The sequence below is a fragment of the Plutella xylostella genome, chromosome 23 (assembly GCF_932276165.1).
Source record: "Plutella xylostella chromosome 23, ilPluXylo3.1, whole genome shotgun sequence".
In the NCBI taxonomy this organism is placed as follows: Eukaryota; Metazoa; Arthropoda; class Insecta; order Lepidoptera; family Plutellidae; genus Plutella; species Plutella xylostella.
In genome coordinates this window covers 6,146,273-6,161,805 of record NC_064003.1, presented here as the reverse complement: position 1 = coordinate 6,161,805, position 15,533 = coordinate 6,146,273, and the positions used below count along the sequence as shown (strand labels likewise).

Below are 15,533 nucleotides of genomic sequence, written 5' to 3'. Positions count from 1 at the left end.
CATTGTATGTTTTATGTATTAAATGTGAAATAAATTTAATGAACACAAACAATATTTTATTGTGTACCTAGCTAGATTATAAGCATCTTGTACACAAAGACATTCTTGTTAGGTACCTAACATATATACCTAACCGATCATTCTCGATCTATTCCTTCATATTTTATGTAAGTACTAAAATATAAATCAGCAGATTTGTCATTCTTCAGTTTAATAACAATAGGTAGGTTTACCTCACGAAACACTTTTATACTTGTTCAAAAGCATAATAATCGTACCTACCACTTACAGCCTAGATAGTGTATAGATAAATATCATTGTTTAATGATACTGTTTATTAAGACTCAGTTTAACCTTTAAAATAATCTCTATAGTAATGTAAACATTATCATACATTACTGTTTGTCATTATATAAGTCCATCTATCATACCTCAATACATTAGTATCGGCTTGAGCATTAAACTGGAAACAAGAATCGTTTCCTAGTCTGCTGTGTTTCTTTGAAGCTAACTCACTGACCTCTTTACACATAGAGGTCAGTGATCAGTGTGCTAAATATACGATAGAGCTTGGTGAGCCAAATAAACTCTGCTACACCCGAAAGGAATGATAAATAAACTTCTGACAGTGTTAGTGATGGCGTCTATCAGCAAAAATACATCAGCGCAACGCTGGCTGCTAACGGATACGGAAACCAGCACGGAGAAGGGAGACTGGAAGATCACCAGCGATGACCTGAAGTTAAGCGGGGCGGGCTTCAGCATCGAGCAGAAGGTCCAGCGCGGCGGCAAACAGGAGGGGTCTAAAGTCCTGACGGTGACCAGCCAGAATGGCTTGACTATAACGCTCAGTCCATCGCGTGGTATGGATCTGCTCCATGTTAGCGGCCACGGAGTGCGTCTCGGCTGGGATTCCCCGGTACAGGAGGTCGTCAACCCCGCCTATATAAACCTGGAGAGCCGCAATGGACTCGGCTGGCTTGACGGCTTCAACGAAATGATGGTGCGATGCGGCTTCGAGTGGAGCGGACATCCAGTCACCAAGGACGGAGTGCTTTACACCCTGCATGGAAGGGCCGGCAACACACCCGCATCAAAAGTCGAAGTAACCGTCGACGAAAAGGCACCACATGAAATACGCATACGAGGGCTCCTGAAAGAAGTCACCTTTAAGAAAGCGAAGCTGGAGACCTGGACTGAACTTCGTTACGTGCCAGGGTCTGACTCGTTCACTGTCCACGACGTGCTGACTAACCAAGCGGATTATGCACACAACTATCAAATTATCTACCACAGCAATTTTGGTACGCCCATTTTGGAAAAGGACGCACGCTTCATTGCACCGCTGAAATCGGTTTCTCCTTTTAATGACTATGCCAAGAGCGGGCTGAACACCTGGAATGTTTACGGCGCGCCGACGAAAGACTTCGATGAAATGGTGTTCAACCTTGCGCCTAAAGCGGATAGTGATAGCAAAACCGTAGCTGCACTCATCAGCAGCAAGGGTGATAAAGGAGCGTCCATCGAGTTTGACATTCGCCAGCTTCCGTTGCTGACGTTATGGAAAAATACCGATACCCTGAAGCAGGGTTACGTGACTGGTATCGAACCGGGGACTAACTACGCCTACCCGGTGACCATAGAGGAAGCTCAGGGGCGGGTGAAGCGACTACAGCCGGGGCAGAGTGCCCAGTTCACACTCACCTACTCGCTCTTGAAGGACGCCGGTGCGGTGCAGAAGGTTGAGCAGCGAGTGAAGCAGATTCAGGGTGGTGACGTCATCACAGTCAGTGACAAGCCGATTGCCAAGGAATAACTATCGCGAAAAAAGGGGCGCCACGTACCTTGATACATTTTCAAATAGTCCTTTTAACTATACCTACTTTGCTCGTAACTGGTTTTGCGTTTGAGAAAGAGCCGAAATGACGAGTGCTTAAAACTGCATAAGTAAAGGATATTTTATAGAAAAAAGTGTAGGTACTACTTACTCGTGATTAAGAATATTTTTTTTTACTGAACTTACATTAGGCCCTTTTATGGCTATATTTTAAGCAGTGGAGGAATACCTACAGGCTGATGATGATGATGAAGAAATATGAAATAAGCCATAATGATCACAATTTTATGAGGGCTGACCAAATTAAACTGTTATGATAACTTAAAAAGAGGTTTTATTCATATGTACAAATTAGAATCTAGCACATTAGCAGGTTTGGTATTGACATTCCTCACAATGTTAAATTTCTCCAACAGTGTTTTCACTTCATGAACCTCTTCTAGCTGTTCGACAAAGCAAATGATTGCTACACAGCTCATATCTAGATGTTCTCGCAGGCTGAGCACTGTAACATACAAATAAAATTTAAAATTATATTTTAAAATATAAATTTTATAAGACACAAAGTACTTATGTAAAGTTTTACCTCCAGCTGAAATTCCAGAAATAATATTAGGCTGTTCCAATTTAGGATACTTTATATCAATAGAGACTGGCAATGTGGTTGATAAAGTCCTTATGATACAATCTTGGTTAGTTAGCACTGATGTCTGAAACTCTGGTAGAGGTTTTGTTTGTAATGCTACAACATTGCGGGCAACTTTGAGATAACCTTTCAAGCATTCTACAATTTCACTGCTCAAAACCAAGTTGTAATATTTCACAGTGACAAAATAGTTGAAGGTGCCCACAGCATTGAAGATATTCAGGTTTACTTCTGGGATGGAATCAATTAGTTGCAATTTAAGATGTGTTTGCGATTTGACACATTCAGAGAGATAGTTTCCTTCAAGTATGAACAAGTTTTCAATTTGCCCAGGCACTGGAACATCTTTTTCCCAAGCTAACCTGTAAAGCAATTTATTTTAATAAAAAAAAGGTATGTTGTGAAGTAAATAGACTTAAATTAGATATGGATATAAGTTATCGTATTAGGTTTGGAATTGGTTTCATAAAGAATATTACAGGTTTAGTACACAGAAAATAAAGTATACTTACTTCGAGATGTGGCTATCTATTCTATTTTCAATATCATCCCAATCTTCCCAAGCTGTGCGACTTGTTGGTTCTACTATTTCTCCAAATGTAGTCATGGTTCAATGGATAAATACCTGTACCTATTTAATTCTAATTAATTGCTAAAAACAAAGTAAAGAAACTTTGAATTTGATTTATTTAGAATTTTATGACAGACGTCAAAACAAAAACTCAAATCATGTCATGACAAACAGATTTTTATTCACAGATAAAAAAAAGGTTTTTTAAGGAAAAAAATATAGGTGCCGACATACTAGCGGACGTGGCTTACGGACGCGGCAGTGAGCCACGACTTAAGAAAAGTATCTTGTTAAGGAATGTACACTACGCTGTTCAAACTATCGGACGGATGGACGTAAGTCGCGGACGTAACGTTGAACCTCGCTAGTAAAAAAAATATACTCTATGCCTTGGACTGACCTTCAGTTTTCAGACGTCCGAGGAGGGCGACCTGGCAAGAAATGTCCCAAAAGACTGTGCACACTTATCAGTGGCGGCTGACAGCCACGTCCGTAAGCCGCGTCCGCTAGTGTGTCGGCGACTTTATCCTCTACCACAGAATAGTGAATCCATCCATAAAATATTCTGTGCCAAAAAACAAAAAATGTCTATTCGAGATTTCTGAGATTTTCGAGGTCGCTTGCTGTTTGTCGGTCGAATTTATGTGGATTGCAGTTTTTAAACGATATTGTGAATTGATGTAAAAAGCACTCGTACTAGTGGTATGCTGAGTGTCTTTGACGTGTATATAAAGTAATAAAACTTCGCCATGCTCAAGGTAAACATTACTATCGAACTCGCAGTGAAGTGATTTCAATAATCATTCTCCTCTCATAAACCATTTACTTTTCAGGACAAGGGGCAAATCTCCTTTGAAGATAAATGGCCTTCTATGCGACCAATAGTTTTGAAACTTCTCAAGCAGGAGACTGTTTCTCAACCAGAATGGCAAGACTTATTTGGAGCTGTGCATTTGGTGTGTTTATGGGATGAAAGAGGACCTTATAAGCTTCGTGATGCTTTACAGCAGGATATAGTCGCTTACATAAAACAAGCTCAGAATCGTGTGCTCGCCCAGCGGGAAGAGCAAGCATTACTGAAGGCCTACATAGCAGAATGGGGTAAATTCTTCACCCAGTGCAACTATTTGCCAACACCCTTCAGGCAACTAGAGAATTCCATAAACAATGTGTCGAAAGGCAGCAGTTCCAACTCTTCCAGTTCCCAAAAGAAGAATAACAACAACAACAATGAAGACAGCCTTGTGCGGAAATTAATGTTGGATTCCTGGAACCAGAGCATTTTTATTGATATCAAGCAAAGACTACAAGATTCAGCAATGAAATTGGTTCAGGCTGAGAGAAATGGTGAATCTTTTGATTCACAGCTTGTTATAGGTGTGAGAGAATCTTATGGTATGAATTTTATAATTTTTTCATAATTTTCATTCTGTATAGATTTCTACTTCTGACTTTATAATTCTCCATATGATTGGGTACTTTCTCTTTTTATATTACAATTTTATTGGTTATTGTTAGCTAGCAAAAACTGCAGTAAATCCAATTTTGATAATATTGAAGTTAACTGCATTAATGACTGTTATAATATATTGTAGTGTTCAAAGTTTTATAAATGTTGAGCACTGGCATATAAAGGTAGCTAAGGCAGCTGAACCTGAATACCTATTATACTTTAAAACAAAATATTTTCCTTACAGTTAACCTGTGTTCAAATCCAGTTGATAAGCTGCAGATCTATAGAGAAAACTTTGAAGCAGCTTACATGCAGGCCACTGAAGAGTTCTACAAGTTAAAGGCTAATGAGCATTTAGTTGCTAATGGAGTTCAATCCTACATGAGCTATGCTGACCAACGGCTAAAGGAGGAGGAAGCTCGTGCTCACCGATACCTTGAGCCTGGCAGTGGTAGTGTGGCCGCCCTAACTCAGTGTTGTGAACGAGTCCTTGTGAGTGAACATCTGCCCACAATCCTGGCAGAAAGTGCACCTCTCATCAAAGCTGGAGAAACTGAGAAACTTCAGTTAATGTTCCGTCTTCTTGACCGAGTGGCAGATGGTGTTGCTCCTATACTGAGAGATTTAGAGGCTCACATAGTGTCAGCAGGTCTGGCAGACATGGTGGCATCAGCAGATATCATCACCTCAGACTCTGAAAAGTATGTGGAGCGCTTGCTTGATCTCTTTAAAAGATTCAGTTCATTAGTTAAGGATGCCTTCCTTGATGACCCACGGTTTCTAACAGCTAGGGACAAGGCATATAAGTTTGTGGTTAATGACACAACAGTTTTTAAATTAGAATTACCATCATCAGCACTTTTGCGAGGCACTAAAGGGACAGCACCAGAGAGTAAGTGCCCTGAGCTTTTAGCTAACTATTGTGACATGTTGTTAAGAAAAACTCCACTTAGTAAAAGACTTACGAGTGAGCAGATTGAGACTCGGTTAAGAGATGTGCTATTAGTTTTGAAGTATATTGAGAACAAAGATGTGTTTATGAGGTACCACAAGGCTCATTTGACCAGAAGGTTGATTTTGGATTCCAGTGCTGATTCAGAAAAGGAAGAGGATATGGTTGAGTGGTTAAGAGAGGTGGGAATGCCAGCAGACTATGTCAACAAGCTGGCCAGAATGTTCCAGGATATTAAAGTAAGTGAAGATCTCAACACTCAGTTTAGAACTGACACAACCAGACATGATGCCATCAACATCAAAATATTGAATGCTGGCGCATGGGCCCGTGGGTCAGAGCGAGTTACTGTCAGTCTTCCTCTAGAGCTAGAGGATTATATTCCCGAAGTAGAAGAATTCTACAAGAAGAAACATTCTGGCCGAAAATTGCAGTGGTACCACCACATGAGCAATGGTACTATCACTTTTGCTAACTCTGTCGGCAGATTTGACTTGGATGTCACCACTTTCCAAATGGCAGTGCTTTTTGCGTGGAATCAGAGGCCAATGGAGAAGATCAGTTATGAAAACTTGAGATTAGCAACTGAACTGCCTGACCCTGAACTAAGAAGAACTTTGTGGTCTTTGGTCGCGTTCCCGAAGCTGAAGCGGCAGTTGTTGTGTTACGAGCCGTTAGTGCAGAATCCTAAAGACTTTGCAGAGAACACTACATTCTGGGTGAATCAAGAATTTGCTCTAGTAAAGAACAACAAGCCGCAGCGTCGCGGCAAGATCAATCTGATTGGTCGCCTGCAGCTCAGCACTGAACGGTCGCAGATTGAGGACAATCATTCCATTGTGCAACTCAGGATATTGCGGACTCAAGAAGCCATTATAAAGATATTAAAGATGCGAAAGCGTATTACCAACACTGCACTTCAGGTAAGATCTTACTACTGTACTATTATATACTTTTTTTACACCGAAAATAATTCATTATTTTAATTTTGGTCCTACCTACTAACTTGTATTTTTTGTTTTCAGAGCGAACTGGTAGAAATCCTGAAGAACATGTTCTTACCATCGAAGAAGATGATAAAAGAGCAACTGGAGTGGCTGATCGAGCACAAGTACATGCGGCGGGACGACGACGACATCAACACATTCATATACATGGCCTAAATCTCACACGAGTCTCACAGTACATTATGTAAGCAAAAACAAATCAAAATAAAATTCATTTCATAAACTTTCACTGCAAGTTCTTAATTCTATTCTATCTACTATAATGATCGATTGTTTCATAATGAGACTGGCTAATTAATAGGGTAGGGTCCTCAGAGAGGATTCTGTTTGAATTATCAAAGTCAAACAAATTATTTCGATAATAATATTTTTTATTAAATATATGACAGAACGTATTATAAAAGTTGAAATCCATAATGTATATGTTACACAAAACAACTAGTTCTTGGTGGGCTCGATCGTTTCTCCTCCTTGAATCTGTCCCCAGCCAATCAATCTGTAAAAGAAAAATGTTCATTTAGTAAAGTAGTCAGATCTTAGGACTAAATTTAGGCCATAACCAATTATAACGTTAGAACAAAATACCTTGCAAGTAGGTAACATTGACTAGCTTGCTCAAATGTTTTGCAACTTGATAACCTATCCAAGAATGAGGAGTAACTTACCGCCAATGGTTTTCAACTCTTCTGCTGAGCGCGACTTTCTCTCCGATTTCCGTGCACACGGGGTTGGTGAGGGTGATCTTGGCCAAATCGGCCTTCGTGGCGATCACCCGCCCGCCAGTACTGAGGGAGCCGATGTTTACTAGCAGGATCTGTGAAACGAAATTTTCGATTAATACATAAGACTACGTATGATGTTAAGTCTTGAACCAACTAAGATACATTGCCCGATGTCTGAGGACTCGAGACGCCCGACATATTATTATTATTTTGTTTCCTAGTGTATTTATTATTGAATAAGGTTCATCAACAAACAATAAAAAAAATTCAATAAAATGGGTCTATTCTAAGGCACTAGACACTTTATACTCTTTAGTTCGCCCTGTTTTAAGGGTACATACTTTTGTATCATTATAAATACCTGTTAGGTACGACAATATTGACAATGATATAAGTACTATGTAGGTGTGTATAAGAGTTATTATAATTTATATGTGTACTATTCAAATAGTGATCATAAAAAGCAATAGTGCAATATCTTACTTCGTTCCTGGTCAATTTCTGTACTTTGGCCGCTTTCTTGTCTCCTTCAGTGCGGACTCCGAGCAACCTCTTCAGCAGATAATACGACACTTCGAGCTTCACGAAGATTCCTGGCAGAGCGCCCACGGCCCCGAGAACCTGTTTGAATAAATTTAACCATGAATAGATTGAGATACATAAAGACATCGCGTGCTTTCGAAGCGAAATTGGTAAACCGGTTACATAAATTGTCGTGAAGGTCGAACGTGGGGTGAAAGTGGATTGATAACCACGGTCAACAATAATAAATAAGCTCAAACATTTTATATGGCTCAACCAACACATATAAAATGCATATATTTACTCCACAATTATTATACAGTTGCTCATAATGTCGGGTTTAATGACTAAGCAATAGGAACCTCACTAGTAAAATTTCACACTGTAGTCAGCATCAGAATGGTTAATTTTATCTCCATTGGATTCAGGGAGGCATTCCAAAGGTAGCGTGTTTGCATTTCCCAGCTCGTTCTGCTCCGCGAACAAAGACACGATGCGGGAAAATATCAGCCGGCAAGTCCGATTGGTCCTAACAGTTGAACCCTCGTCGTTCATTGGTCGCTCACCTGTCCAACCAGCCTATCAGCGCGGCACAGCGTGGGCTCGATCTTGGTGCCCACTCCGATGAGTCCTCCGGGCACGGCGTACTGGAGCTCGTTCTGTTCCGCGAATAGCGACACGATGCGCGAGAAGATCGGCCGGCAGGTCAGCTTGCCGTCCGCGTCCTTGCTCACTAGGCCCGGCCGCACCTGGAAGATGAATGGGTTTATTCATTTGTTTAGAAGTTGGAAGCCAGTTTCGAGCTGACTTAGGCTGGCGAGGATAAAAGGGCAGCCTATGGAAGTGTGAAGTTGGTGAAGAACTGGAGACCATCTGTACCTATAGGGTTTCATGATCATCACGTTTCATGAGAACAGTAACTTAGGTATAGTATGGAAAATTGTGATAATGTGACAGACGAGCGGCTATTTGTCTTTGAACACGCAAATATGTCAGTGACATAAGTTATTTTCAACCCTTTTGACATTACATCCTGTCGTAATAATGGCGGATAGCGTTTTCAGAAGGTTTTCAGCATTGATTATTTAAATGTATATTTTTGGTTTTGTAATTCAATTTATGCAACCATCTTAGACATATCTTGAAATCGATATGTCGCAGGCATCTGGTTTAATCTCCTGTTTGATTGAACCGCTAGCCCGTTCATTGGATGACGCTGCTTAGTTGTATGACTAGGCCGAACGTTGATTGCACAAGCGTCACAAAACGTCCAACTAGTTAGCTGACTTAAAATCAGTCAGGTAGTGAACCAAACAAATATGGCGTCTAACAGCTAACACAAAAACCGCCTATATTGTTAGTTTTTTGCAAATAAATTAGCTTTAAAGTGCGTTATTTGTGTTAAAATAGTGTGACAACATGGATTTACATATTATTACGCCGCGGGCGGATAGTTTCAAAGAAAAAATGGTGGCGTAACTGGATAATTATAATCAACAATATGAAGGTACGTTTATTGTTATTGTTTAGTTAATTTGTGAGATAAGAGCTTTGTAACATAGTATTTTTGTTGACTCTTGTCGGGTCATGTTCACCCTAACCAGACATTACAAAGTTGCTATACTATATCCCATTCAACGACTCCGCTGAATGACGTTCAGTCAAGACGTCGAACGTTACAATCAACGACTTGACGAGTTGTCCTTTAGTCATACAACTGAATAGCGCCATCCAATGAACGGGCTAGTGGTTCAATCAAACAGGAGATTAAACCAGATGTCTGCGACAGATATATTTCGATATAATTATGTCGTCCACCTCGCAGCCCGGCTTGTTCACGTCTCACTGTCACGCTATGACGCTAGTTACCTCGATCTCCATGCCGACGGTGAGCACGCCCTGCAGGATGGAGCCGCCGGCCACGCCGCCGCGCAGGTCGTCCACCTCGCAGCCCGGCTTGTTCACGTCGAACGAGCGGATCACGATCATGCGCGGCGGGGACGTGAAGTCGCGGAGGGGCACCGGGATCTTCTTTGTTATGTACTCGCAGAGCACCTGGGGTGGAATAGAATGATTATATGCTGTTATAATATACTATATATGTGTATATATGTTATAAATCTAATGCGCAAAAATTAGGGATGTTATATTCATATCCTACATGGTATCATCCACTGCTAGTACTGCTACTTATACATATTATACCTCACTGGGTATACATACTGCTTATACATCACTGGGTATACATATTTACAACAAGTAGAACTATTGTTCATCATCATCAAACCAGCACTGGCTACACAGAACCACAACAGATGACTCTTGGAGGAGAGGTGTTGGTGGAATGGGTCAAAACGCGACGCCATTGGTGTTTGTGAATCGCGTTCTCCACTGCAGATCTCGTCTACCCTGGTACCTATCGTGTTTTCAGATAACAATATACCGCATCAACGACTAATAAACTCACCTCAATATTATATTTAAGCTGCGCAGAGATGGGTATAATGGGCGCGCCTTCAGCTACAGTTCCTTGGACGAACTTCACGATCTGCTCGTGTTGCTCCTTCGCCTGCCCCTCCTTCACCAAGTCGATCTTGTTCTGCAGGATCAGGATGTGCTTCAGCTTCATGATCTCGATGGCAGCTAAATGCTCGCTGGTTTGGGGTTGAGGGCATGACTCGTTGCCTGGAATGAAATTGGGCTTGTGTCAAAATTTTATCAAGATAAAATACTGAAGACATAACTTTTGCATCTTCCAGTGAGAATAGCGATGAATGAAGGGAGCAGAGGGTTGGCGCTGACTGTTGAAGCGAGACACGATCTATTTTCCGTCGGGATATTTAACACTGACGAAACGTCGGTAAAGCGTAGCAATACACCTCTGTAGATCCCACAGGGGAATGGAGGGGGGAAGAGGTTAGCGTAAGGCTAGGCTCTCTTCGCATAATCACACAATAATAACTAGTAATGATTAAGAGCATAATGACAAAGACAGAGTGTTGTGGCGTTCCTTCAGAGAGGAGTATAAATATCCAGTAGTGGATCATCATCATCATCATCATCATGATGATCCACTACTGGATATTTATACTCCTAATGACAAAGACAGAGTGTTGTGGCGTTCCTTCAGAGAGGAGTATAAATATCCAGTAGTGGATAATACCTGAATATAATATCTCCCGCAAGTACATATGTACATATACATACCTGCAATAAGCAGCAGCGCGGCGTCCATAACCGCGGCTCCGTTCAACATGGTGGCCATGAGGATGTCGTGGCCGGGGCAGTCCACGAAGCTCACATGCCTCACCAGCTGGAAGCGCCCCGAGCACGCGGGCCGCAGACACGGGAAGTTGTCGTCTTTGCCCGAAGACCCCGAGATGAAGCTGGCGGGCCGCGGGCATTTGGGGTTGTCGCATTTGTAGATCTTTGCGTTCGCGTAACCTGTGGTGGGATGGTGTTTAGATGGTGATGGTGTTCTCTGACTAAACTTACATAGCTGCTATGTTTGTTTAGGTAGTATAATACAGGGTGTTGCAAAAAGTAGGTTTCGGCTTAGTGTACCCTTTTTACAACATTCTATATACTACCGTATTCAATAGGTATAATATATCTTTTTATGTTTATAGTTTTTTTATTTAGATTTTAAATAGTTTCTACCGCAGAGGATATACGGATAGACCGTGGAGTCTATCGATAGATGGCTGATCTAGAGCTATCTCCTATAATTTTACTATGAACTGCTGTCTGAGGTGATAAATAATATAGAATTTCGCTCAGGTGTAGGTGTCAGGTACCTTTAAGTACTTTGTCTTTATCTCTCCTTAACACCTCATCGTGAAGTAAAATACAGCAACCGTTTTTCTTAATTGTTTTGAACTTAAACTTAGAATGAAAGACAAATTAAACGTATACAGGTAGGTACTTTTTATTTCTAAAAGGCACAGTATTACCGCTAAAGCTTCAATTTATCTTAAGTGTCTATGTTATATCTATTAGCACCACTTTTGTGCTTAAGGTTTTCAGTTATATGTAATGATAACATTACAATAATATAATACTTAATAAAAATATCATTTAACTATACATAATTATTATGTCAGACAATATTGTAAAGTAGTTGTCTCCATACTTACAAAAGTTGTTACAAAAATTTTACAAGGCCCTTTTGAGAGTTCAAGTAATAATAGAGGTATAATCATTTACTTTTGATGATTGAGATGAGAAGAAATTAGGAAGTAATTTTTAATCATAGAATAAGAACAGAAATTAATTGAACCATTAATAAACAACATGCAAAATTTCTCAACAGAAAAAAGTACGTATCACTAAACTTGATACTAATAATATTAAATTGAATTTAAATGAGATTCTCGATCCCAATACCTAATTTATAATACTACAGTCAAAATAATAAAATAACAATGTAAACATTATTCCATAATCAAGCAAAATACTGTACAATCATGCATTGTACCCAACACCATACATATTTCATCAAAAACTAACATCATATCCTTATCCTTCGTTAAAACAAATACTTCCGACAGTTGACCGCTCCACACTTGCACTCAGTAAGGTTTCGATGTGTCCGGTTGCTCTGGTGAGCTTCAAACCTGGTCTTAGATGGAGACGAAGACACTTCGACTGCCGCCGTCTCCGAATCTCCAGGAATAACCGGCTCTTGTCCAGACGCGCTGCGCACTTCGCTCGAGCTCGATCTACTAGCAGTCTCGCCATCCTCAGGCTCAGATGCTTTTTGTAAGTAGTCGAACCGTATCTCCTCGCCCGCTTCCACGTCGCAGGTCGAGAACAACGCCAGCATGGGCAGGTTGGGGTCCAGGCAGTCCGCCCACACCGCCCACACTCCCAGGTTCGGCTCACAGGAGTGATTGATGAAGTGAGACACATTTCCCAACTGAGCCGCATCAATCGTGTAAGGGTTCTCAACTGAATTGAAATCAAGGTCGAACAAGTAAGTTAGGCCATTCGCATCGTATTCTCTCCCTCTCTTTTCTGCTTCCTCAAATGTTATGACTTCTCCGACGTACTGGCAGATGAACTGTCCTTGCTTTATTTTTTGTTCTGTTCTCACTCCCCAACCGCAGCCATTAGAAGTACGAAAGATACATAGTTTTATATTTCTGCCTCCTTGGACTACTCGGTTGCTGCATTCTTCTGAACATTTGCAGGCTTTGTTACACTCGTAAATGGGAGTTCCGGGCGCCACTCGCAATTGCTTCTTTTTGGTGTAAGCATAAAGACCGGCTTGCATGCCACAGCAAGACTTGGAGCGACAATCACAAGCAGTACATTCGCATCCTATTGGGGGTTCATCAGGAATCACTACCCCAAATCCAGGTATGCTCTGATTTATGTATTCAAAGTTTTCCGGAGGTCCTGCAAAATCGTATTTATTTTCCACAATTAGCTTTTTTGATGTATCAACTTGGTTCAGATGGTCTTCCCAATTTTTGAGATCCTTCAACTGCCGACATCGTTTTCTAGCAGTGACATATAACTGGTAAGCATCACGTGTTTCCTGAACCAGGTCAGAGACACAATCTTCTTCTGATTCATCTAGACTTAACATAAATAATAACTTTAAAATGAGGGTTTGCTTGATAGCAGATATGTCAATATCTTCTACATCTCTCAATCGCTTTAAAAGGTTTTCTTCAGATAGTAAACCATCAAAGGATATTTCCTGTTTGAGTTTTTCTAACTCAGTGCAGTGTTTCACCTCTTGGGCAGCCACAAATGCTGATAGGATAAGAGGACAATTATCGAGGTTGTCAATTGGCTCCCATGTATTATCATCATGTGAGTAACCTTTCCATTTTACAAAGAAGAGCTCTTTGCCTGACTCTAGTTTGTAATCTAGTATACTTTCAATGATAAATTCATCCTTTTCTTGTTTGTTTCCTTTTTTCTTCTTTGCCGGGGGAAGATCATCTATTTCAGGTGTGAAGTGTCTTTTCTGTGACCTCTGCAGTTTCTCAAAGAACATAGCTTCCTCTCTTTCAGCTGCTCTTTCATGATACAGTTTCACGATAGTGTCCGACAGGCGCTCTGCAACATACCATGTGTTTAAGTTAAATTTTGTCCTGTACTTATTGAAATCAAATTTAATGAGTATTTTTTTATTTAATTCATACTTCTTCACATGGTACATTGCATAGCAACACTAATAATTTGTGTTAAAAGAATAAATAAGGAACTGTAGTTCTAGTTAAAATAATGGGTCAGTAAGTTATTGGCGGTGTGGTGAATGAGCATTTTGGATAGGATCAAGTCGCAAGCATTTAACACAACAACCTTTGAAATAACTTTTATATTGAGGAGGATTAAGCAAAACTAATTAAAAACAATATCTACATTTTATGATACATAGATCTTGATTAAAGTTACTACAGTACTCTATCAGATATTGTTTCTGTAGCATAGTATACTTTTTATCTAATTGGGTTATGAAACTTTATTTCTATAGCCATACATATTGTTCAGTAAACTTGCTTTTATCTTATGTTATTGCCTTTGTCTCAAAATTAAAGTTTTTGAGTAACTTGATATTTCTTGTTGTTAAATATTATGTGCCTTGTGAATTAAATAAAAAATGTGTAAAAAAACATCAGAATCAAAATACCACATATTTTCACCTCCGTTTTAGACATAAAATACTTGGACATGGTAATCCTGGTAATGTTTCTGTTTAAAACTGTTCATATCAAATATGTATTTGACTTAAAACAGTATTGCTCTATTTTATATCCAGCACAAAGTTATATAAAAAGTGTTATTTACCTAATTTGATGGTGATATTCCTCTCCAGTTCATTCTTGAATCTGACAGTTTGGACTCCGGAGATTGCCTTAACTACTGTTGACTTTCCATGGGCTACATGACCAATGGTACCAATGTTGATGGTAGCCTGCCTCGATATAACTTCAGGTGACAGAGCAGATAGTTTTGTGACATCCTAGAATTAAAACATACAACTTTAGTATCAATCTATCTAGCAATAGAGTAAGAGTTATGTTACAAGAGGGAGAAATTATAGGTGAGTACTAGACCAACTTTAAATAATCTCATAGAGGCACCTAACTAATATGGTACAGTCAGTTTAAATGAATACGACCGAAATGCATACGATATAGGCGCTAAAAAAAATTTAACTCTCTCAAAAAAATAACCTCAACGCCATGTAAAATGACTAAAAGGTTATGTTTTACTAAAACTTAAAAATTACTACATTGAACATTATACATGGTTATGCTTTAAGTATGGGTAGAATAATTGTAAAAACATTGTTATTGTAACAGTAAATGCAGTTCTATGCTTACCAATTCGGTTAGATTTTGCTGACGCAAGTTCGACTGGGGATTCGGATTACGACCATCACTCGATGCCATGATTGGAAGACAGATTAAGTTACTGCCTTAGTAGAAAACTATTTAACTTCACAAAAGAAGGACAATTCACGCTTGTTTTCACCAAAAATTGGCTAATAAATCGAAAAATCTTTCACAATCAAGTTCCTTTTCGTAGCGTGTCGTCGAAGTCAAAATTTTGGTGTTGCCAATATTAAAAAATAAAGCCGGCAAGGCAAACGACAAATGCCCGGCTAAGATCAGCCAACCAAATAAATAACATAACATGACAAAAAATAATCTTTGCTGCACCTTGCTAAAACTAAAGAATAAACCATTTCACTCCCACCCACTAATCTCAGTATTATGTTTCTTGCAATAGTCCTACTCAGTCATTTCTCCCTCTTCCATCCATAAAAAAGTAATGTGAATGTGACAGAAGTGAAGTGTTTT

At 39.8% G+C, this 15,533-nt stretch overlaps 3 protein-coding genes across 4 annotated transcripts; 1 reads left to right on the top strand and 2 right to left on the bottom strand.

The window, feature by feature from the left end:
• Window positions 1-2,154: 2,154 nt before the first annotated feature.
• On the bottom strand, window positions 2,155-3,177 carry LOC105381981. The gene is made up of 3 exons (XM_011551793.3): window positions 2,996-3,177; window positions 2,424-2,845; window positions 2,155-2,342 (listed from the first exon to the last, which is right to left on the bottom strand). The coding sequence occupies exons 1-3, from the start codon at window positions 3,088-3,090 to the stop codon at window positions 2,176-2,178; spliced, it is 684 nt and encodes a 227-aa protein (XP_011550095.3). The 5' UTR covers window positions 3,091-3,177; the 3' UTR covers window positions 2,155-2,175.
• Window positions 3,178-3,629: 452 nt separating this feature from the next.
• On the top strand, window positions 3,630-6,695 carry LOC105381980 (cullin-5). The gene is made up of 4 exons (XM_011551792.3): window positions 3,630-3,812; window positions 3,888-4,449; window positions 4,752-6,382; window positions 6,485-6,695. The coding sequence occupies exons 1-4, from the start codon at window positions 3,804-3,806 to the stop codon at window positions 6,620-6,622; spliced, it is 2,340 nt and encodes a 779-aa protein (XP_011550094.3). The 5' UTR covers window positions 3,630-3,803; the 3' UTR covers window positions 6,623-6,695.
• Window positions 6,696-6,819: 124 nt separating this feature from the next.
• On the bottom strand, window positions 6,820-15,308 carry LOC105381979 (eukaryotic translation initiation factor 2 subunit 3). Of its 2 annotated transcripts, XM_011551790.3 has the most exons (9): window positions 15,054-15,294; window positions 14,515-14,689; window positions 10,918-11,154; window positions 10,178-10,395; window positions 9,580-9,765; window positions 8,277-8,459; window positions 7,672-7,809; window positions 7,132-7,280; window positions 6,820-6,962 (listed from the first exon to the last, which is right to left on the bottom strand). In XM_011551790.3, exons 1-9 carry the CDS (start codon window positions 15,120-15,122, stop codon window positions 6,905-6,907), a joined length of 1,413 nt encoding a protein of 470 aa, XP_011550092.1. In that variant the 5' UTR covers window positions 15,123-15,294; the 3' UTR covers window positions 6,820-6,904. The 2 variants fall into 2 exon arrangements, with proteins under 2 accessions (XP_011550092.1, XP_037969287.2); XM_038113359.2 differs by lacking the exons at window positions 6,820-6,962; window positions 7,132-7,280; window positions 7,672-7,809; ... (2 more) ...; window positions 10,178-10,395; window positions 10,918-11,154 and adding an exon at window positions 11,614-13,782 and having other exon boundaries at window positions 15,054-15,308.
• Window positions 15,309-15,533: the final 225 nt, after the last annotated feature.

Coding starts and splice junctions, on each gene's coding strand:
- LOC105381981 (XM_011551793.3), bottom strand. CDS start 3,090: ATGACTACATTTGGAGAAATAGTAGAACCAACAAGTCGCACAGCTTGG. Junction 2,846..2,995: donor ATAGATAGCCACATCTCGAA/GTAAGTATACTT, acceptor ATTGCTTTACAG/GTTAGCTTGGGAAAAAGATG. Junction 2,343..2,423: donor TTCTGGAATTTCAGCTGGAG/GTAAAACTTTAC, acceptor TGTATGTTACAG/TGCTCAGCCTGCGAGAACAT.
- LOC105381980 (XM_011551792.3), top strand. Junction 4,450..4,751: donor AGGTGTGAGAGAATCTTATG/GTATGAATTTTA, acceptor TTTTCCTTACAG/TTAACCTGTGTTCAAATCCA. Junction 6,383..6,484: donor TTACCAACACTGCACTTCAG/GTAAGATCTTAC, acceptor TTTTGTTTTCAG/AGCGAACTGGTAGAAATCCT.
- LOC105381979 (XM_038113359.2), bottom strand. CDS start 15,122: ATGGCATCGAGTGATGGTCGTAATCCGAATCCCCAGTCGAACTTGCGT. Junction 14,690..15,053: donor AGCAAAATCTAACCGAATTG/GTAAGCATAGAA, acceptor TTTTAATTCTAG/GATGTCACAAAACTATCTGC. Junction 13,783..14,514: donor GAATATCACCATCAAATTAG/GTAAATAACACT, acceptor GGTATGTTGCAG/AGCGCCTGTCGGACACTATC.